This window comes from Apostichopus japonicus, chromosome 20, assembly GCF_037975245.1.
Source record: "Apostichopus japonicus isolate 1M-3 chromosome 20, ASM3797524v1, whole genome shotgun sequence".
Taxonomy (NCBI): Eukaryota; Metazoa; Echinodermata; class Holothuroidea; order Aspidochirotida; family Stichopodidae; genus Apostichopus; species Apostichopus japonicus.
This window is the reverse complement of record NC_092580.1, coordinates 15,557,494-15,580,947: the sequence shown is the minus strand read 5'-3', so window position 1 is coordinate 15,580,947 and position 23,454 is coordinate 15,557,494. Positions and strand designations below refer to the sequence as shown.

At 37.4% G+C, this 23,454-nt stretch overlaps 1 protein-coding gene across 4 annotated transcripts in view; it reads left to right on the top strand.

Moving 5' to 3' along the window:
* Nucleotides 1-23,454, top strand: part of LOC139961163 (A disintegrin and metalloproteinase with thrombospondin motifs 9-like) — a 145,972-nt gene that overhangs the window by 60,635 nt on the left and 61,883 nt on the right. For all 4 annotated transcript variants that reach the window (XM_071960118.1, XM_071960119.1, XM_071960120.1 and 1 more), the window contains exons 11-18: nt 6,711-6,855; nt 11,887-12,000; nt 18,542-18,751; nt 19,205-19,295; nt 20,413-20,552; nt 21,609-21,726; nt 22,242-22,337; nt 23,138-23,304. In XM_071960118.1, coding sequence (XP_071816219.1) covers nt 6,711-6,855; nt 11,887-12,000; nt 18,542-18,751; nt 19,205-19,295; nt 20,413-20,552; nt 21,609-21,726; nt 22,242-22,337; nt 23,138-23,304 — 1,081 coding nt within the window. The remainder of the gene's footprint in view (nt 1-6,710; nt 6,856-11,886; nt 12,001-18,541; nt 18,752-19,204; nt 19,296-20,412; nt 20,553-21,608; nt 21,727-22,241; nt 22,338-23,137; nt 23,305-23,454) is intronic.

The following is a 23,454-nucleotide window of genomic DNA, read 5'->3' as shown; positions in this document are numbered from 1 at the left end:
TAATTAAACCTGCATCCTCTGCATTTTTCAAATTGACCTCAAGTGGAAGCGCGAGACACAGATGGGGAGAATGTGAATGTAAATTCCTCCGGTCAAAGCCTCACTAACGACCGGACAGACCACACCTACGGAGCGGTATCCAGCAATTCATCGCCATCAGTCAAACAGCTGTTTTAGGAGAGTCTCCAGCAATCAATCAGTCATTACAAAAGTTGTCGTAGACTCGATTAAGAGGTTAAGTATTTAGAGTTAGTGCAAGGAATCAATACTAAACTTGTAGTTTATGGCATAGCACTGGTTAGAATCTTTACATAGGGCACAACAGTGTACTGCAAGAAACAATGCATATGGACAATGCTGTACAAAAGGCACAATACATGGAGACAAATATTGCACTGTAGTTACAATACAAAGGGTCAATATCGGATTACCCGTCTGAGGCCATGTTAGCGTCTAGCAATGTTTGTGTCTCACTAAATATACATGTATTAGTTCCTTTAAACTTGACACTTTACTTTATGTTAGACTTCGCTCAAGATCATAGACAGACAGCGCTCGATATTTGAAATTTAATCCTTTTGTTCCAAATCGTTTCTAGCGACAAAAATTCAACGCACTGACCTTGAAGGAACAAATACACTTAAGTTGTTTTCATAATGGTCATGATTATTATCCAAATGCTTTGTTTCTTCTTTTGATGGTTTTGTCCTTGAAGCATATTTTTCACCAACAGATAAGATTGTTTTGAAAGTCCTGCTTAGTACTACACGTTGCAATCCAACAGATAAATCTGAGGTAGAGTGAATAGTAGTTCCTTTCCCCCTCGATTAAACAAACCAAACTTGAAATTTGAACAGAGAAAGCATCCTTATTCCACTTATATCAAATACAACTTTGAAGATGGTAGGGTTCTTTCATATTTTTTAAATATATATTTCACTTAAAGGCATTGAAGACTCGCCCCAAACCGCGTGCCGCGCTCTGAAAAAGTTAACTTTCCGTTGCTGCAAATGACGTTTTCTTCTTGTCACCACAAAATGCAGACAGGAATGAAACGTGATACCTTGGTTTCTTTTATCTAGACCTGAAATGTCCACGCTGCTATGTACACTGTGTTGTGGGTATTGACCGTAGCTTGTATGTATTGCTGTACACTAGTGTCTAATTACCGACGGTTGCAAGCTATGTGTGTATTTGCTGGGATCGATGGTGGTGTCTAACACTTCTTTTACACCTCATTCGAAACTATGTCAGATTACCGGCATGAGATGTTTCTTTGTGCGTGAGTCTTCACACCCTTTAAGCTTCTAGGCAAAGTTTGTAGCATTCTGTGAAATATGTCCTCTGAAATATATCAGTGTAAATTTACTAGCTGATCAGAGTCTGGTAGGGACAATATTTATGGCTCCTTCATGGTGCCGATCCAACAGTTAAATTTCATCAGGTGTGAGGCAGAATAGGTTTATTGGAATGGTTAGAATACCGAGATGGCGATCTCGAGAGAGAGTTAAGCCAACCTTCAGGTAACCTTGATGTTAAGCGCAGTCCTAAAATACCTAAGTTTAAAATTGTGTAAATTGAAAAAGCAAAGCTGTTGTAAATGAAATAGAGTTATCACATTGCAATGTCAGTCCGTCTCAAGACTGACTATTTGTATCGTCATGGTTGAAAGTGTTTCATACAGTTGCTGCGGTCATTAATGGGGCCAATGAGGGGGAGGGGGGGGGGGAGAGAGGAAGGGGTGGATGCATACTTTCTTAGATTGGATATCTTCCTACAATCACAAGTAGCTAGTCAATTTAATACAGTAGCAGCTAAGGTCAACCAGAAAGTTAATTTTAAGTTATGTATATATATATATATAAATATAAATTCTCTAATTGGTGTTGCCTTTAAGTAAAACTGGATAAATTTTTTGGTTAGAAGCTTTAATTCTTTTGTTAGGTCAGTTCAGATAGTCAGAAGTAGCTTAAACAATAGCATATCTCTCAAAAGGATCATTGTTATATAATAAATCAATATAATAAATCAAAGGTAATATTATAAACCAAAAAAAAGGGAAATCACTTAATAGCAGCATTGGTGAAATAGTAAAGTACTCTTAGGTTCATCTTAACCACTAGGAACACAAATCCTTGCTAATTTAACCAACATTCAATCTGCTGATAGAAAGTAAGTTGCGGTAATAATTGTAAGATTCAGTCGGGATGTAACCAGGTTCACACATGGGTAACACGGTATAGTGGGTAACTAATGTGTTTTAAACACCGTTTAGCTACTCTTTTCCTCCGGTTAGACAGCCAGTGTTCATGAACTTTCCACCCTGTGGAGTCTTTTTATTTCAAAGAATTGTTCCTGTAATCACAAAAGACATTAACTTTGCATTCATGTAAAATTCCCAGAAACAGGAAATACTATTTGGCTCACATCATAAACCACATGGGAGGTACATATCGTTGCCAAGGTAAATAACATTTGTAACTGCAAAAATGATTACCTATCAACATTGCTGAGTGTGTTCCTCCTTGAAAGCCACTTTCTGCTGGCTTCTAATACTTATTAGAAAACTACTCATGGCATGGAAAGTGCATGTCTGTTCCTTAATGAGAGTGACTGCCAGGGATGGAACATTGTAACACCTGTCATCGTTAGAGAATGATCCATTGATCTCTCTGCCGCTATTGTAGTATTGTTATAAATAATATTTTATAACTTGAGAATCTCTGGAATGTCTCTGGGTGCCCCCTTCCTTTTGTGCACGGTACATTATTCATCTCTCTTTTCTACTTCGTCGGTTATTTTAATGGAGGACAGGAGGGATAGAGAGAGAGAGAGAGGTGGAGAGAGACAGAAAAAAATATGATTGATTGTAACCTCTTTGTAGCTGCCACTTGATGGTAGCTATTTCAAATTTATGTCTTTCAACAGAATTTAGGGCTCTACAGTTTCCCTCATTCCTTGTATTAATACTGGTATTCTAAGTTGCATTCTAATGCAACTCCAGCGGTTTTGTGTTTTAAAATTTGTTTCTTAAACCAGTGCAGTGTAATAATTAGTCAACATTTACATCATATAATGAATTAAAAAAAAAAAAAAGTTTACTGAGGCACAAAATGCTTTGAATCGAGTGGATTGTTAGTAATTCGCTAATTCTTCTATTACCTTCATATGTAGTGAATAATGCTCAAAATGTGTAGGTTTGGTAAAATACATAACTTTACTGAGAAAATCCATATTGCCATAACTTACTTCAGTTTTGGAAATGTACAAAAAGAGAGAGAGAAAAAAAAGATAAAATGTTTATAAAAAAATATATATGAATTCCAGTTGAAAGTCCTGGTTTGGGTATTATTGACTGGTTACATGAGGCAGTGTACTGTAATATGTTAATCTTTGGTAGTGCACCGAGATGTCTGCTGTTGGTTTTATATTCTGCACCCTCTTGTTTCTATTTGTAGAACTGTAGTATTTGTTTGAATTTACTGCATTGCTTAAAACATTACAAAAAAAGGCTGCCAATACTATAAAAAATCTGCTATTAGTCCAGCCCGGACTTTCCAGATCCCTAGAGAAATTTACAGGGAGTGACTAACTACGCCGTTTTAAGATCTTGCAAATCATAGCTTTGAATTCTATCTGGAAGTCTACATAATTTAAGGCTCGGTCACATTCCAGGGGAAAGGTTCCAAGAATTAATCAGCAGTGTGGTTTAGATGATTGGTCCCTGGCAGGGGTACACCTTAGAATTCCGAGGTCAACTCTGAGATGGCATTAACCATGAAACTCATTTAAGCACAGACAGAAGGACATAGCGATAACGATGACATGAAAAAAGTTACAAATTGTGTAACTTTATAGACGCCTAAAATGGATGAATAAAGCTTTTTTTTTTTGGTATGCATTGAGAATATTTACCTTCCAGTAACACCAACTATTTTGCCTTCAAAAGTCTTACAGAGCTGCTTTGAAACTTAAAAATTTATTTCTTTTTTCTTTTGAAGTTACAAGTTTTGTTAACTATTTATACAGATTGTGTAATAGTAAACACATTCAGGACTGAAATATTTGGCAAGGAAGGGAAAGGTCTACATTTTTTTCAGAGAATTTCTGAATGGACATACCTGACATTTTTCTGCTTTACAGTAGAATCACTCATTGGAACGAAAAAATTAATCATAACAGACAGGTTAAGGTATTAAATTTGCTTAGGATGTTACTACTTTGATATATGTCAAGGTCAAACACAGGTGGAGTTGGTGACAAACTTTTCTTTTAATAACTACTATTCTTTTATCAGTTTAGCAGGAAGGTAGCTCCCCCAAATGGAAAGCACCAAAAGAATTCTTGAGCGGTGACTGCTGTACACAGTGAATTTCAGCAGGGTAGTCATGTGGAATTTGTTTACTGTATTATTAAAGGATTCATACAAATCAAGTGTAAGAGGTGGTTGAAAGGGATTGGTTGTGGGGGGGGGGGGGGTTGGGGGGTGGGAGGAACTTTGGGTAGGGGGGGAAGTTCGGGTAGGGGGAGGAAGTTGGGAAGGAGATATGAGTAAAGCTGAACTAAAGAAATTAATGCTCAATGCTGACATGGTGTTAAGCACTTGTCATGAGTATAGCCTGCAAATATGCTAGAAAAGTCAAATAATGGTCATTCATGTTTAAACTTTAAAAAGCATTTTCACTGCCAACATTTCATTGCAATTTTTTTTTTTTTTCACCTGAGCTCTGAGATATATCTTGTTGTCTAAGTTAATACTATTTGTCTTAGTAAAGTTTGTATCCATGGTAAGCATCTTTTTGTAAAATACTTTCGCAATATTTGAGGGACTAAGTATGATAAAAACTCTTGTAATGATCTGCAGAGGTGCAAACCTTGGATTTGATGTCATGATAGCCATTAATACATCATAGATAAGGTTGATAATGTTGCAAGAACCAATTCATTATTGGTAATGAATACATAGAGAATCTACCCTATTCTAAGGGTGTACCTCAATAATACCCCCCCCCCCCCATTCACTCCTCCCTTTTGCACCAGGCCATTTACTCATACTCTGTAGAACTAGTGCCAACAGGACACTGCCTAGCCATCAAAGAGATTGCAGCTCTTTCAGTCTTCATACTGTTAGTTTGCTTTCATGTCACAGTGAAAGATACTCAATGATCAGATAAAATAACAGACTACAAGGATCAGATCAGCTGCCAATGATCTCTCTTGATCTGATTTAATATCACCGACAGCGCAATCCCACGTGCATATACCTCTTAAAGTCAGTGTGCATTTGATACTCCTCCTATTGGCCATTAGATCCATCTTTACATGATCTACATCTATGATGGAGCAGGAGAAGGTATCAAAGTTTACCTTCATTTGTCTTGTCCTACATTCCAGGGGGTTATGAGTTATTGATAGCCCAGGGACCTGTAAATAAACAGAACTTGAACCTAGCCAAGTTTATGACTGGTAGTTACTTGTAAAAGAGGAATCTAGCTCCTCTAATTTGGTTAAAGCTTTGGATGCCTGCAAGGGGTATGCAGTTGTCCTATTCCGACTAATACACTTTCAATATGGTTAGTAGGGAAAAGAGGGAAACTAGAAATGTGTGTATATCAGAGGTTTTTTACTATTGATTAACTTTGACATTGAATAATTCATCCAGTATTGCAACGAGAATAGGCGATGCAGAAAGGTAGAAATTTCTAGGCAAGTTTCAAAGATTTATCGTAGGTTTTTTTACACAGGAACTATATAGTATTTACAAGAGACAAAAGTAACAAGACTTCACAACTGCTACACAAACTTTGAACACTGAATTATACCCTGAATTTGCATGGTCAAGCATTGAACTAAAGGTAATCTTAGTGGGATTTCATTTTCAGAGTTTCAATTCTGGAGATTTTGCTATTGCTTGCTTGTTGACTAGTGGTTACAGATGCAAGAGGGGGGGGGGGGTATGTTACATCTCAAGGGGGAGGGAAAGGGGCAGCTGTACCACATGCAATGCAGCTGAAAACGAAAGCAAAGAAAATTAGATGAGCTGATGATAATTCTGTAATTCTGTTTGATTTCAAATCGTAAGTCTTCGTCCTAACTGTATTGTACACGACAAACAATGCTTATCTCTCATGTATATGGAACGCACTGAGGTCACTTTAAGGACATCTTTGGCCTCGCTGGAACTCAGAGGGAGATTTGAATCTTGGGAGGGGTAAAATTTGTTGGCCTCACACTCAGAATACCATTTTCATGAAGCTCATCTCTCAGATAATCCTTTGATCAGAGGTACTTCCTGATTTTTCAGGATGTACGTCTGAGGGGTAATATTAGCCAGGGAGTTCGAAGTCGACCCATATTGGAAGGGGGCGGGGATCCTTCGGCAAACTTAGGGGGGTTTCCATCCTGGGAGGGGGATATTTTTCGACAGATATTTTAGGAGGGGGGTAGAGAAGTCTCTCGCTAGTATACTACTCCCACCCCCCATACCAGATACCCAAGATGAACGAAGCAATTAAATATATCTTAATTGCATTACTTCTGTTATTCACACACAGCATTGTACATAAAATAGTGACATTGTATCTCTCTGAATGTGTTTCTATCAAGCACTAAACAGCAGTACTTGGGACGTTATTGTTTTAATATCAATTTTTTACGTTTTCCCATCAATGTCATTTTATTATTATATATATATATTTTCTGTCTGTCAGAGCTGGACATGGCCACTGCCTCTGGAACAAACCTAATGATACCCAGGTGTTGCCGAGCTACCTGCCCGGGGAGGTGTACAACACATCGAAGCAGTGTGAGATAGTCTTTGGAGAGAACTCCAGGTTATGTCCCTTCACAGATTATGTGAGTAATTCTTTGAATTGTAATGTTGAATAAGGAGATAATATTTACTCATGTTATAATTTGAATACATATACAAGACCTATCAGACTATCAGTGCTACGTTGCTTTAAAGGTATGCCGTAGTGGCCCCAAATATGCTAGATATTCAAATATGGTCACCTTTGGTCAATTTTTTTTATTACAACCTTCAAGGAAATTTTCCTCACTTAGACAATCAGTCATCTTGTGTGTTCCTTAAAAATGTCTGAGAACAATTTGGAGAGTAAAGACTTCCAGGAAAGTACTTTTTATATACTTCTAGCAATTATAGCGTGCTATAATTTTTGGCCTTTACAGACTACCTTTAAGCGTAGCGTAGTGATTTAAATGATATGTGTGCAGTTGAGTCGGACAATACAAAGCTCCCGTATGGATTAACCGTCAAGTTAGAAAGAAATTACAGTAAAAGCTGAATTGTCTGGACAAGTTTCAAGGTGAATTTTTGAATATTTTCTAACCAGTACTTTTTAAGGAAAATCCTATCTACTGTAAAAGATATTGTTTATAATCAACGTATAAAACTCACAGGGTCAGGCATGATTTGTTTTACAGTCAACCAATGGAGAATAGTCTGCTTTCCATATATATTAATAAAAAAGAAGTAGTGAGGTCCTTTAATCCCTAACGGATGATCTGAGGAAAAGAGATACCTACATGTGCATAAAAAAAAATGCATGCAGCCATTTAAAGGACTACTTTCATTGTCTTCCAAACTCTGGCCTGAATTTCCGTTATCGAATTTCCATTTTGCCCCCAATACAGATGATGTAGAGAAAGGCTATTCAAGTAATTATTTAACTTTTTCAAACAACTTAAAATGACTCACCCCCCTCCCCCACCCTTTTTTGTGGGTGTAAGTCTTGAAAATATCTGCAAACAAAAATTCTATGCACAAGATGTAGAACACTCCCTCCACACGGTTTGTACATACGATAACTCCCTCGGCCATTGGGTTCAGATTGTCGGTATCCCTCACTAGCTAAAAAGCCATGTTAGGTTTACATAAGTCAACCATGCTTTCTTCAGAAATGTAATTACATAGTGTAACCGATATGCAATGTAGGTGTCGAGCTATTTCCAGTTTGCAAACAATAACTTTTAATATCAAAGACCGAGCAAACAGTGCGTAGGGTTCTCAGCAAGCCACTTCACACACAAGGGACAATCTAACAGGGTCAAATCTTGTTCACACTACTGTGAACTCAAGTGGAGGGAGACCCCGATTCAAAACTTAACTTTGTCATAGAAAGAAAGTTTAGAACAGTTTGTTATAAAGAGAGAGATTTTCTGGTTTCAAATTTTAATGGGGACACAAACCTAACCATATATATATGCATTTGATTCTGATATCTCTCAATATGGAACGGTATTTTTTTCTTAGCTGTTTTGGGGGAGTTGTTCATGACAGTTACAGCTATGCAGAGATCAATAATGACAGTTGGTTTTGTGTCACATTTAAGGAACAGTTATAATTTTTAGGAGATTTAAAACTAAAATTTAAAGCCATATAAATAATAATAATAATAAATGAGACTTATATAGCGCCAAATCAGTAGACAAAAGTCACTGCTCAAGGCGCTTTACATAGAAAGCAAATAAATTAACAAAAGAACAAGTGAAAATGTTGGGTCTTAAGTAAACTTTTGAAAGTAGAAAGTTTAGAGCATGTTCGAATGTGATCTGGTAACTTGTTCCATAGATAAGAGCCAGAATGTGATGATATTGTACAGTTTAGGGTACAATCGCAGTCAGAAATATATCACTGAGAAACCAATTAGAATTTGACGGTGGTTTAACGTGTACGTAGCTAAGCTAACTGACAACATGTGAGAGCATCAAAGAACCATTTAAATATGCGTCGAAGTGATAGGCTTGGATGCCACGGTGATAGGACCCCAAGAAAACTCTGGATAATGTCATCTCTCATTGTGTGGTCTATTCAGTCACTTTCTTATCGGGTCTATGTTTACAGAGGTGTCTTTATTTGATAAGATGACAAGTGTAGAATAAATCCAGAGGTAATCTAATCAAGATTTATTCGCTTTCTCGTTTGTACTTGAGAAAGTATCACTTCGTGAAATTTCTTTTATTCTGGCTCAATGCGTTGTCAGTCATCTGGAAAATGTGCCCCGAAAACATAAAAAAAAAACATGTTTTAAAACAAACGAAAACATAGCTAGCTGAATTTATGAAGAGCTCTCCCTCGAAAGTGATTGCTTAAAGGTATTTTAATACGTCTGACCTACTTGAGGTCTTAATGTTTTGACATTTTTTCAAACATGACAGAAAAGTGTCTTGGATGTATCATATCAGCTGTTCACATTTCCTGCTGTAATTCATGGCGGCCTACGTGAGTCTTGTCACACACTTAGAGGAAACTTTTTGTCATCTCAAATGTTTCCCATCAATTGTGCAGCTTTCCGTTGCTGTGATGTGGATGGGACCTTCTCTGGTATTTTATAAAGAGCAATAAGTATTCATTTTATGTCACCATAATCCTTTGAAGCAGTCAATGGTAGCTAAATTGCTGTTTGTGTCCCTCTACATATCAGTGTAGGACATTCTTAATGTATTATGTCTTTTAAGTATTGACCAGGGCATTAATTTTGTGTAGTAGTTTTAAAAATCTCAGATTTTTTTTCTCTCACAGAGTACTCTTGTAAATTTGTCCAAAATTGCTATACGTCTGTGCACATGTATAGCAAGTTGAGCAATTTGAACATTGTCCGGACATATCATTTTTGCGATGCGATGCGAGATATATTATTCCCTGTTGACCCCAAGTTTCTGTCAACTACTGAATACAAGGTTGGGTATCTCATCCATGTTAAAGTTATCTCTGTATAAACTGAGAGATGGATGCCAGAGAAACCCTTGAAGCACACATACTTTGCACTGTCCGTTTACCCTGAGCTCTGCCCCTGACCCACTTCTCTACCCCCTTCCCCCATGAACCTTTTATGTCACAAAGTTGCAATTGTTAAATTACATTTATTAGCAACAGAAGTACTCTACTACAATAAAAAGCAACATAACCTCAATATACCTCTTTTTTATTCTATTTGAGAACATCGGATATGCCCCTCCCGAACCTCCTGCAACAATCTTCATTCTCCCTCCTCTTCTTCCCTCCCCTCCCCTCCCCCTAATTTAAATAAATAATGTGAATGTCAGCACTAGCATGACAGTGTATCTTTTGGTCAAGGTCACGTCAGAAACAGATCACCTTTGAAACCAGATACAAAAGGTTTGTCAGTTTAAGGTTCACAGTCTGGCTTAATTCTTATTTGAGTTTGCTCCAAAATCATAACATTTATTATGTAACAGGTAATGGTCTCCTCCATCCCGTGGACTAAGTAGAGTAGGATTCGTGATGGAACCAGTCTTCATAATCACATCATAAAACCGATCAAAGTTGGAGAGATATTGCTGCGTATTAACCTGCCCCGGCAGAGATATCAAGACTCAATTTATGTGGTTCCCAATTGAATATGACATAAAGACGAGCACTGTGATATCTGGACTATGCTAAGAATGTGTTATGTATCTTCCCTCCCTCTGCTGTGGTGGATTCCAGTATGTATATTAACCAAGAGACAGTGGGGCCGTCACTCACTCGCTACGTAGATGCGTATTTATTGGTCGTAATAAACAGCTAGTGGTCAGTTATGCCTTGGAACATCAAAGTTCTGAAAGGAGGGATGCTAGGGGTATGAAGTTTTGGGAGACATGGGGGGGGGGGGAGGGAGGAAAGAGTGGGTTGAGTTTGAGTTTCTAGTCAAAACTGGTTTGATGTGTACGGTGAACATGTCAGTTACATTCATGGAGGACATGCTTGCCATTCACTTTACTTGGCATCGAATAGCAATCCCATCATAACTGTCCTTGCCAATTTCCAATTTGATATTAGATTTCTTATATATTTCTTAAATGCGGCTACATCCGAAACTAAAAATAAGAAGGATGAAGGATGAAAAAAAAAGGAAAAAAAAACCCCAGGTATGTAAGGGTGCTGTTCTTATAAGAATCTTGAGTTTTCTATTTTTTTTCTTGAGATATTTCCAATGTGTTATTTTAAGTGACAGCATTGCATTAGATGTTCAACCTAAGGGTCATCTAGGGGATTCTAAACTTCACCTTTTAATCCCCATATGCTATCTTTAATGTCAGAGGTGAGACTATAGAATCAGAACTTGACACACCGTGAACAAATATTTACGTTCCCCCCTGTTGCTCTTGCCCTCACCCCCTTCTGGCTATTTTCGTATCCACATGGATTCCTTATTTTTATTTTGTATTACTTCGGAAATTGAATTTTCGTACAATCCTGTAATTGAAGTTTGTCTGAATAAGGATTCTGTATATAAATAATCAACACTTCATGTCCACTTAAGATCAGGTCTAGAAACCTCAAAAATGAGACGTAATAAGTTAATATCTCCTATAGCTTGCAGCCGTCTGAATGAAGTGCATAATTATATAGCAGATATGGTAGGCTCTGTACCAAATGCGTATGGTCCAGCGCATAAAGGCAGTGGTATAAATAGCAGCAATGAAGCCTAGCATCGGGAAGGTCATGGGTTCAACCCCTGGCCAGGTTAAGTAAGGTGGGATATTCATCCAGGAGAAATCCCATCAAATATTGTCTTTCCAAATTGTAAAAAAAATCCAAAGTGAGCTAAAACTAGTAAAAAGGAAAGCCACCTGACGTGAAGTGTTAGTGTTAAGCCATTTGGCTGTTCCCACGTGCACATGTGGTTGCTTAGCAACGTAAAATAACAGGCTTTCATGCCGATTCCAGGCAGAGTTTAAAACGAAGGTTGAAATGGCGCTGCCATTTTCAGCATTGGTTATTAATGAAGTAAATTAAGTTCTCTATGCTTTCATTCTTTAGGATAACAGAGTTCTTTATATAATATAATCATGTTGTTCATATAATCAGACATTGCTTTTTACTGAAGGAAGACATCTTGTCGGTTTGTTTCTTTGCAGAAATATTGCAGCTTGCTGTGGTGTACTGCGAGCAGACCACGAGACTCAACCGGTGCTGGCTGTTACACCCATCAGATGCCCCAGGCCGATGGAACCCCTTGTGAACTGAACAAGGTAAAAGGATCAAATGGAATATTTTTTCTGTCGGTCGTCTGAAGTGGACGTAAAAGTTATCCGTTTGCGACATCACAGCATGATCCCCAATAGTTTAAAAATAGCATTTTGAAGTCGATTCTTGGTACTTTCCAATGTTTAGAACAGATCTATCAGATACCCTTTTTTACACCAACACTGAGATTGATATTAAACTTTGAACAAACTGCAATTTTTCTGGGTTTTTCTTAGTCTTGATCAACATGAAGGAAACATATCTGGCAACTAATTCCTTGTGATAGGAAAGGTTTTTTTTTGGGTAAATTTACCTGGATTGACGATTTTGTTATTTTACTTGCTGTATTAAACAAACAAAAATAGAAAGCTTTGGACCAAGGGTGACCGTTGCTTACCCTCATCTAGGTTTCCCTGTTAAATGAAACGGATCTTATTCCTCGAGAGCAAATGTTGCATCTGTGGAGAACCTTAGAGTGGAAAGTTGTGGTAGTTTCTTGGCCGATTCACATTAGAACAGTGAACGTGTGATGAGCATTCGGTAGAATAAGATATATTCCTGTGTAAACGACCATTCCATATCAGACAGATATTAAGCATCAAGTCCAGTAGACCAAAGCCACATTTTATTCCCTGTGGCAGAAATACAATTATGTATGCTGTGAATGATAAATGAAAGTTAAACACCACACCACAGCCATCTCCCTGTCCTCACTGTTCATTAAATGTTGCCGAATCAGAGCGTAGAAGACATTGGTACTTCTAGTTGCCACGGAGATGCATCCTCTCGGGATATAGATATGAAACATCTTTATCCTCCCTTCATGCTTCTGCTGAGCCCTACTAAATATTGCTAATGATCTCAATTCATGGAAAGACACCCTCCCCCCCCACACCCAAATCAGATATCTCAGTTTATTACTCATCAGCATGTTGGAAGCCCATGAGGGTTTTTTATGTATGCATAGCTATGATTTAAAGCATTAGAGAAAAATCTTGTCATTCTCCATTACATGTGCCTTCCTATGGATAAACTACAAATTATGGCTCCATATTCTCTCAAAACAAAGGTCGTAGATGGGCAGTATAATACCCTAGCAGAGGAGAGCTCTCCCCTCGGGGTATTTTTTGCTTTATTTGTCTTCGAAAGTCAAGGGGAGGGAATGAAAATATGACCTTAAAAAGCTCTTAGACAGTTGTTAGAGAACTTGAAGCACTTAACCTAGATGTCACTCGGTCCCGAAAAATAAGAAAATATAAAGCAAAATCTGGACCCTTCAAAATATCCTCGGTGTTTTTTTTTTTTAAGCGGAATATCCATGCTCTGTCTGTCCGCTAGCAACTTTGGACAACAAAAAAGTTACTAAAATGTCATCTATGAAAAAAGAGAAAACAAAAACAAAAAAAATGTCCTTGCTCTTTGGCATATGCTATGAATAAAACCCTGTGTGGAATTTTAAAGATGGGCATTGGTTTTCTCCCAAAATATATTTTTTTTTAAATTTTTGGTTATGATCTAGGTTATGATCTTCACAAAATGGTGGCAAATGAAGTTTATATGTTTTAATGTGGTAAAGACATGAAACATACTCAGGACAGGACAGGACACAAACAAGATAAACAAAAACTCTGTCCGCCCAAAATATTGATCGGGTTGCTGGGGAGCTGTTACCCGTTACTTTTGATCTATTTTGAGGTGTTGGAGGACATTGTCATTATACACTTGACAACCGCATTTTCCCTTTCAAAAATTTATCTTTGGTATGTATAATACCAAGTTAAGTCACAACCTCAGGGCCCTGCCATGCATGGGGTGACCCTGACTGCTTGGGAAGAGGATTATAGGTACAATTGGATTCATGGATTGAGATCACAATTTTGATCAAGGACACTACAAAAGTTTCTTGAACTCTTTGTAGTATTTGATGTAATAATAAGAAAGCACTGATGCAGGGATGTCTGAGATTGGTGCAGGGGGGTGGGGGGATGGGCAGGGAAAAATACTCAGACAATGTTCAGCAGTGTTGAAATTGCCACCTGTGGTGTCACTACCCTCTGAATGAAAAATATTGCTGTGTAAAGTTATTGTGGCCGGAAGGGGGGGTTTGGAGTGGGGGGTTTGGGGTGGGGATGGACCCTCAACCTCTCTCTCTCAGAGTGCCAGGGGGGGGGCCGGGTGATTTGTCTGTTGCATGAAATGAAACATTAACATTCAAGCTGACAGACTACATTATCTTCTGATTGCAGTATCATTACCCCCTATATCAAGAATTTATCAGATTGAGACGAATATTTAAAAAAACCTTCCTGCTTAAAGGTGAACAATAACCTACAGCATCTCGTGTTGTAGAAGGTCGTTAAAACACCTGCAAAACATTTTATTCAGTTGTAAACTATGTCGGGGGGGGGGGGGGGGAGGAGCTTAAGCCTTATGTTTATATCTTTATTGCACAAAAGCTGTCAGAGCCATTGCCCTAGAGCATTATTTACATTGTATACTGTTATCATAGCGTTAACAAGTGGTTGCTCATAATCTCCACATATCTCACAATAGTTATGTTTTGCTTCTCTACTGCCAGTTGCCCTTAGCTTACAGAAAGGAAAGGTCACCTTTTATCCAATATGTGTCAGAAAACATGATAAGATAATGTTGTGTCGCTAGGGACACTATTCTATGAAATCATTTTTTAATTCCTACCCTGAATATTGAGGATGCAATGTTAAAAAAGTGGCCCAACTTTATTGAAAGAATATCAGTCAGACTCTGTATTTTTTCCCTGGAATGTATGGATGTTATTTAAAGGGTGTGGAAGAGATGACAGGGGGGGGGGGGGGGTAGGGTCATTTTATTTTTATCATTGCTCTGATATACAAGCTGTCTCTCTATGTCGATCTTCATGTTATGTAACCTTTTCTTGAGAGCATGGAAGGTAGAGAGATTATAGACAATAGTTCCCCCCACCCCTTCTCCTAACTGCTCTTTGATAACTCAATACCCCCTAATAGGGATCAGCATACTTGTGTTCAATTAATTCAATGGTTAGTTTGGGGGTAAAAGATGCAACCAGTCTTGCTGCTGTGTTGGCAATATGTTTATATCTCACAAGGATATATTGGCCATCCTCATAACTTGTAGTATAAGAAGTCAAATTTACTTGTACTTATTGGAAGTATATGTATTTCCCTCTTATTATTATGATGTCTTTTACCCAGTTTTTTTTGCTCAAGACATCAAGTATGGTTGACAGTCTTGGATATGTTGTTATTCTTGCTGTCTTTTTTTGTTTTTTGTTGTCGTCAAGATGAAGATTATGCTACGCTGGTTTTATGATCCAGTCTCGTATCTGTTCCAAGCAGCACATATGCTGGGACTGAAATTGTCTCTTAATGCTGTTTTATGTTTTGTATATTTAGAATTAAGCTACGTCTTTAGAGCAGTAAGGAAGGAAATGATCGGATAGTCTCCTCAATTTGGGGCACCATCACTGATATTTGGTGTCCTTTTATGACCTGAAAATAACCCCCTCGTGGCAAAACGATTTGGAGATTTTTGATAAGAAAAAGTTAGGAAAGAAAAGGATTAGAAGAGAAGCCATTATGTCCATGTTAATACATGTATCGCACAGCGAACACAAACAGGGGAAGTCGAGGTTTCCATCTTGCGGTGCATGATCTCCAGAATTATATTTTAAACAAAACATTTATAGCGCTCATCTTTAACAAACATCAAAAGACCGGACAGGAAGGGTTATTTTACCAGCCTGTTTTCGAAATTTTATTTCTCCGATAGCACGGCCTGCTTAAAACATCTTCTTCTTTTTGTATTTTGTTTTTTTGGTGTATCTGCTGTCACCACAGGGGACAAGTAAAGTAAGTGAACCCATGGTTTTGCATGGCTCTGTAAAGCTCATTAATAAAACTCTCTGTGTGTGCGTATGTGTGTTTTTGCTACTGTGCTTTAATAATAAGTCTAATAACACTGTGTGGAAAGAGTCGTGTTTAGTAAAAGAGCTTCATAATAATACTGTATGTCTTGTCTCTTTTATGCTACATCCCAAGAAAGGCCAAGAATTTGTATCAGTCATTTTTGGGCAAAGAATGAATTCAAGCAATGTTTGAAGATTTTTATCTTCTAGACGTCCTGGCTACATTGAAATTCTACAGAAGGCAAAAAAAAGGTCTGAGAAATATTGTAAAACACACAAACACTTAAAATAAAACATGAAATTGAAACTTGATAAATTGAAATGTAGGTTTTTTGCTGATTCCTCGAGGTCAATCATGGTATAGTCCGCACACAAACTTCCACCTTCTGAATACGACCTGGTTTTACCTGCAAAGCTCAATTCTACTGTATATGTTGGTGTAACAAAATGCTTGGCTGCCCCTTATTTAGTGAGTGTAAAAACATAGGTAAAATGGTATTTTCCATTTGTCAAATTTTTATGACCAACTTTTATATTCTTCCTGGTGTGTTTTACTATGTTGGGTAAAAGTATCAGGCTTTGTTGTGCATTACCCTGTCTCTCTAGTAATAGTATAGTATGGTACTGCAAAATGTCATCCAGTGATCATTGAGGATTTGACAGCCACCCTACATCTGTCCTGAAATTATGTGATTATGTATGGTGACAAGCCCCCCTCCCCTTCCCCCTCCCCTTCCCCCTCCCTTCCCCAGTATGAATCACATAAATAAAGCACTCATATCTCCCTTTTGAATGTCATTGTGTTATACTAATTTGGCAAAACTGATTGTTAATTGTGATTTGATGTCATGCTTAAATTTTGATGGAAAAGTTCAGTAACAAGTTTTTAATCACCTTCTGTGCTCGTTTTTGTGTCAGGCCTGGTCGCATAAAACTATTTTGAGTGTTTGTTATGCTTTCATCCATTCACTGGCATGATGAAGTCATTGGTTTTGGCCCTGGGGATTGTTGCACCGGACTCCCACGAGGGGTGAGGGGGAGGGGATCCACTCCAGAAAAAAAAGTTTAAGATCATTCTAAGACATGTTTAGGCTATAAAGTAGGTCTATAATTAGGTTTATACATAAGGTTCTGCTAATCCCTACTTTTACTTTTGGGTTCGGGGTTGAAAAAGTTGGTGTAAAATGCAATTTTAATAGAAAAGTAGTTGAAGCCCTTAAATTTGCTACGAGGGTTTAGAATTGGATGCTGGAGACGAGGCAAAGAACTCCATTCTGCAGTTGTTCTTATCGTCACTGTTGTGGCCATCAGATTTATTTCTTCATATTTTGTCGAATCAGAAAATGTATTAACTGATAGTGAAATAACTATCCTGGAGGAAAGAATTCTTCCAACTTTGGCAGGCCATAAATTTGAGACCGATGCATCAAGCAAGAAACCGTTAAAACAAAAAATAAAGGTTTGGGTGCAAATGGAGTATATGTGAAAAGCTGATCTAAGAAAAGATTGGAACAAACTCCAAGAAATGAAACCAGGTCAGATGAAGCTACAAGACATTCACTTTGACAGTAGTGTTACAGTGTTGTGGTATTGTTACAAGTCTAAACAATTCACCTTGATTCCTCTCTCAAATCTTTGTTGTAGTGTGTAACATATATATAAAAAATTTAGTTCAGTTTTAAATAACATGCACGAAAAAACATTTATATGGTGGTGGCATTATTTCCTCAGCTGAACTTTCTTGTTTAGTTCTCAGAATTTAGCCTGGAGGAGCTCGTCTTCTATTTAAAAAGTTTCTATGAGAGAGTTTGACGTCACTGATAGTCTACTGTATGTCAAAATTTTGCACAAAAATTTACTGCAAATTATTAAATGTGAAAAAGATTTGCTATTGACCTGCATAAAAATGATTGCCGTGTCTTGTATTATGTTCTTGCTAACAATTGTGTTCCATTTTGTAGAGCTGTCTATGCCTCGTGTATCGATATTTGGAAGTATCGTTAATACAGTGCTCTCCTTACCTGTTTCAGTTTTCCCTTCCCTCCCCCCCTCCCCCTATCATTCTCCCAGTCAGTACCAGTGGTAGCTATTTCTGGTACAACTTTGTCATGCATGTCCATCTTTTACTGATATCCATGTTTAATTGCATCATTGCCTTATTTTTGATAAAACTCTCAATTTTCTCCATTTTTAATGATTAAAAAGAATTGTTCCTCCTGAAAATTTTGTTTCTGTTTTAAATGGCACATTTGATTTTTTTTTCATATGTCAATGCTGATGTAATCAGCTACATATATATATATATATATATATATATATATATATGGAATATCAGGAATATACAAAGGTAAATCTAGTGCGTGTGGTTCATTCCCAGCAAGACATTTTATTGCTATCGCTTAAAATGCAAAATTCTTGCTTCATATGGAGTGTTAAAATCATGTTATGCAATGTAGAAATCAACAACGGCATTAAATCTGAAAGAGATGCAGTAAGAACTATTTTATGTCCTGTTCTATCAAAAGAAAACGAACAGTAGCATGTATTCCTTTAATTGTACTCATGTATATCAATGTACCCTTAATTAATACACTGTGGTTTTTCTTTTCTCTTCATGCTAGTGGTGCATTAAGCGTGAATGTGTACCAAGAACACCTAACGCTGTGGAGATTCATGGAGGATGGGGTCCTTGGCTGTCTTACGGCTCCTGTTCCCGTACCTGTGGGGGAGGGGTCCAACAGTCGAAGAGAGAGTGTAATAACCCAGAACCGGAGAACGGAGGGAAGTACTGCATCGGAGACAGGGTGCGATTCCGCTCTTGTGCGTTTGAGGTCAGTGGAGTCGGTCATTACAAGGCATTTGACGAGTATTTTGTAAAGTTGCGATTCTTCAAAGAGCGGTTTTGTAAAAGTAGCTTCTGAATAATCGTAGACTAGGATCAATGTTTTTTAATCTATATTTGGACATTTTAGTTTCCCTTTCAATTTTTTTTCGTGTAGTGAATATCAGAATGTATTTGTTTATTGAGTACAAGGGGGGGGGGAGGGAGGATGGGGAATGGGGAGGGTGGTTGGAATATTGGGGAAAGGAATAGGGAATTGATTTGATGTCTGTTTGAATAAGTTGGAGTAAGAGAGATAAATTGATGCCTTTGTAGCTTTTAATATGCAATTTAGTTCGCTTCACCATTTCTGCATGCATCCTCAATTATCGCCTTAATTTTGTTTTTTATCTCATTTTCTTTACAATACTCTTTGCAAACGAAATAATTTTTCTTTCACTAGCCATGTCCGGAGGGTTCCAGGGACTTTCGGGAAGATCAGTGTGCATCGTACAATTCAGAAGATACCGAGTGGGTGGCTAAGTTTTCAGGGGGTGAGTTTGGACACCACAAGTCCCGTCGTGATTTAATCCTCCTCTACAATTCTACATATACCACTACACATGTAGGAAGCCTTCCTCGGTGTCTGTGCAGTATGTGATGAAGATATATTAATACACACTGTTCTTCTTTCACCCATGCGTACACCCGTCACCTAACGCAGAAATATCCCATAATAACCATCGGACAGCCCGATAGAATTTGCTACTACCACCAGGTTTAGGACAGAGAATAATTTACCACTATATTTCTGTTGTTTTCAGTTTTAGTTTTTGGGATGATCTTCCAGGTTCCTCGTTAAAAGTTGACTAATGAGTCTCGCATGTGATTATGTTTACAATCTAAGATTGCCTCGTTGGAATTCAGAGCTGTAACTGTTTCCAGCACTATATTTTCTATCCTGCATAGTCACAAACCCAAATCAGCAACAACAAGTTTTAATATGCGTATTATGGAATTTCTTAACCATTTGGCTGTAAATGTTCTGCTTGGTTTGTGCAGTTTCCATGAGGATATTCTCATCTATGAGTTCATGGTTTGATTGGTTGACTTTCTCAAAACCACATTAGTGAGGGAGAAAATGATACCACAATGTTAACTCACAAACTCTCATTCATCATAGCATAATTTTGCTCCAACATACTTACAAAACCTCATCCAGGAGTATATGCCAAATCGTTGCCTCCGATCCAGTTCAAAATCTTTACTGGTTGCCCCTTCTGTGTCCACAAAGTCATATGGCTCTCGCTCATTTCAGTTCTCTTCTGCTATCCTCTGGAATGGCCTTCCGATCGGAATTAAAGAAGCTCAGTCTGTAACCAGGTTCAAAACGCATTCAAAGACTCACCTTTTCTCACTTTTGTAGTTTTCCGGCCTTTCAGCGCATAGAGACTTTAGTGTATATTTGTGCCTTATAAGAACTGTGTATTATTATGATTAATTTTGTTTTTAGTATACAAAAGTTATGGTATACCGACAAACGTTGTACACAGATTATCCTGATTTTCATTTGACCTACTTATGTGATTGCAATATTGTGTACTACATTATGGTACGGCCGACTCATGTTATCAATGTTTCTGTATTTGTTCCTGTATTTTCCCAACATAGTTCATGACAATGATGTCTGCAAGCTCTTTTGCCAGAAGAAGTATAATCCTACCAGCTTTCAACGAAAAAGCAAGCAAGTAATCGACGGAACACCCTGCAAACGTAGTGGGGATGATATATGTGTCCAAGGGCAGTGCAAGGTGAGCCTTACATTCGTATCTCTTGTCTCTCTTTTGTCATTTCTCAAATTTCTTTTTTTGTCGCCCTCTATCATTTGATTCAACCACTTAGCATAATCATAATTGTCATGTTAAGGAGAGTGTGACATATATCAGAAAATAATGAATTATAGGGATATTTTGGTGCCGAACAAACTTGCTGAAAATTTTCTGAATCTAACTGAAAACCACATCCTCATAGCATTTTGTATTAGAAAGATTTTTTTAAATTTAGTGATACTTTGTAAATGCATCTGGCAACAGTAGAATGGATGATGTCATCAGTTCACTCCAGCTGAAATGCCTTTGATTTTTTTTGTATAATTTGTCAATCATTTTTGCACAAACAAAAAGAATGTTTCTACAAGAATTTTTGTTGTTGATGAAATTCTAAATACAGAGAACTTTGATAGCTATGCAAAGATTCCCAAATGTATCAGGTTTCAAGAATAAATCAACAAGAAGGTTATTTTAGCCTACGTAAAGCTTCCAAAGAGCATTTGCCCAGATGACATCACAGACCCTCTAGTACGATCCAATTTCCTGGAGTAGTTGAAGGTTTAACCAATCATAAAAAGGTTACATTTAATCAAACATATATCTTGAGTTATGGGCATGGTATTGGGATGGGGGTTTCAACTAGCAGTGTGGAAGAATGTTCCCTTGAAAATAAGTTCCACATTGTCTGTCACTAGAATACCCCTTTAAAAAGGGAAATATTTCTGCTACATATAGTCCAAGGGCAACCTCAAAAGAGTTTTTCTTTGTAGAAGCATTCAATGTTCTGTAAATGTGATGGTGATGAATGTCTAAGAACAGCAATTTTTAAAATAAAAAAGTTAAACACAAGGGAAAACATTTGATGAAATAATGTTGGGTGACTTTCAAAGCTAACAATGGTGTACAGTGTATTATATCCTATCCTATTGAAATTGCTTGCTAAGCCTTTAGCGCCAGTTAGTATTACTAAATTCTTTACGATTTTAAGCTTTATAAATATCCACTTTTTGAGTTTAAATTTTGTTTAATCTCTGACAGAGAGCTGGCTGCGACCACCGATTAGGATCTGACACTGTTCGGGATAACTGTCATGTCTGTGGAGGTGATAACTCCACCTGCAGTTTGCATCAGGGCCATTACAACCAACAAAAGTGGGGTATGTATGTCATCGCATGTCATCGCATGTATCGTCATGTATGTCATCGCATGTATGTCATCGCAAGGTGGCCAATATTTGTTTTCCTATTTGTTTTTATAAACTCTTTAGTATGGCATTTTCCCTTCTTTTGCCTTTGGACAAAAGTATTTCAAAAGGAAACGGTCGATTTAGAGAGAATTGTTTATTATTTCCATGTATCGTCCATCATTACATGAAAAGTAACACTGGTGTACACAAGGATTCATCAACTTTTACAAAGCTACATTTTGAACTTTACCATGAGATCATGAGATCTACCACTGTTGAAGAAAAAGGTGATATTACTGAAGAAAATTCATCTTTGGTTTACAGTTTTCACTGGATGGAAGTTAAAATTAGGGAGGGTAATTAATGTCTGTATTCCATATTGTCACCCCAAAAAAGGTTTTCCCATTTTATCAACTTCACGTTTCATTGCTAGATGATGTGTAAGGATATCTCTGTTCTTCTTGTTCTCTACCACTCTTCTTCAGGTTACAATGCGGTCATCACTATCCCCGTGGATGCTACTATGTTTGTTGTAACTCAGACAAGCTACAATGATTACCCTAGTGATGATAACTTCCTTGGTTAGTAGTAACAGAACTTATTTAGTATTAGTAATAGAACATATTTAGTATTGGTATTAGTATTAGAACATATTAGTATTAGTAATAGAACATATTTAGTATTGGTATTAGTATTAGAACATATTAGTATTAGTATTAGAACATATTTAGTATTAGTATTAGAACACATTAGTATTATAACATATTTAGTATTAGTATTAGAACATATTAGTATTAGTACATATTTAGTATTATTATTAGAACATATTTAGTGTTAGTAGTAGAACATTAGTATTAGAACATATTAGTATTAGAACATATAAGTATTCATATCAGTATTAGAACATATTAGTATAAGAACATATTTACTATTAGTAATAATATTATAACATATAAGTATTAAAACATATTAGTATTAGAACAAAAGTATTCATATTAGTATTAGTATTAGAACATATTTAGTATGAGTGATAAAAGAATCAAACACTTCTGTTGATATAGGTCTGTGTAATATCTAAACTAAACCCTCAAGGATACCAGGACAATGAATCAGTTACTGTTCCAGTTATTGTCACCTTGAATTACACAATTACTCACCCTCCTACTTCCCTCCCTCCAATAGCTCCCCCTCTCCATCTCCCCCCTCCCCCTCGCCCTCACCCTCGCCACACCTGAAGACAAAAGGAGACTAAAGGTCGTTAAGTCATCGGGACCGACGGAATAATGCTATTTAATCTTCGAATTGTTAATACTGAAGAATTGATTGAAAACTTTTATAAGTTGGTCTACTTGACTTGCATCCTCCGTTTAATCCTCTCTAGCCCTCAGAGCAGTAGACGACACATACTACCTGAACGGCAACTTTGTGGTCAGTACGTCCCTACGACAGATTAAAATGGCCGGTGTGGTGATGACCTACAGTGGCTCTGATCAGATCGTTGAGAGTATATTCTCGCAGGGGAAGTTCAATCAGACAGTATACGTAGAGGTAAGGATGAGCAATTTTGCTTTCATATAAATAGACAACGGTTTCTCTGGTTCAGTGTGGTATTATTTCAGATTGTTCATAGCCATGACAAATGGTCACATACTGAAACAGTGAAGTTGGGAGGGGTGGGGGCTGGGGGTGGGGGCGGGA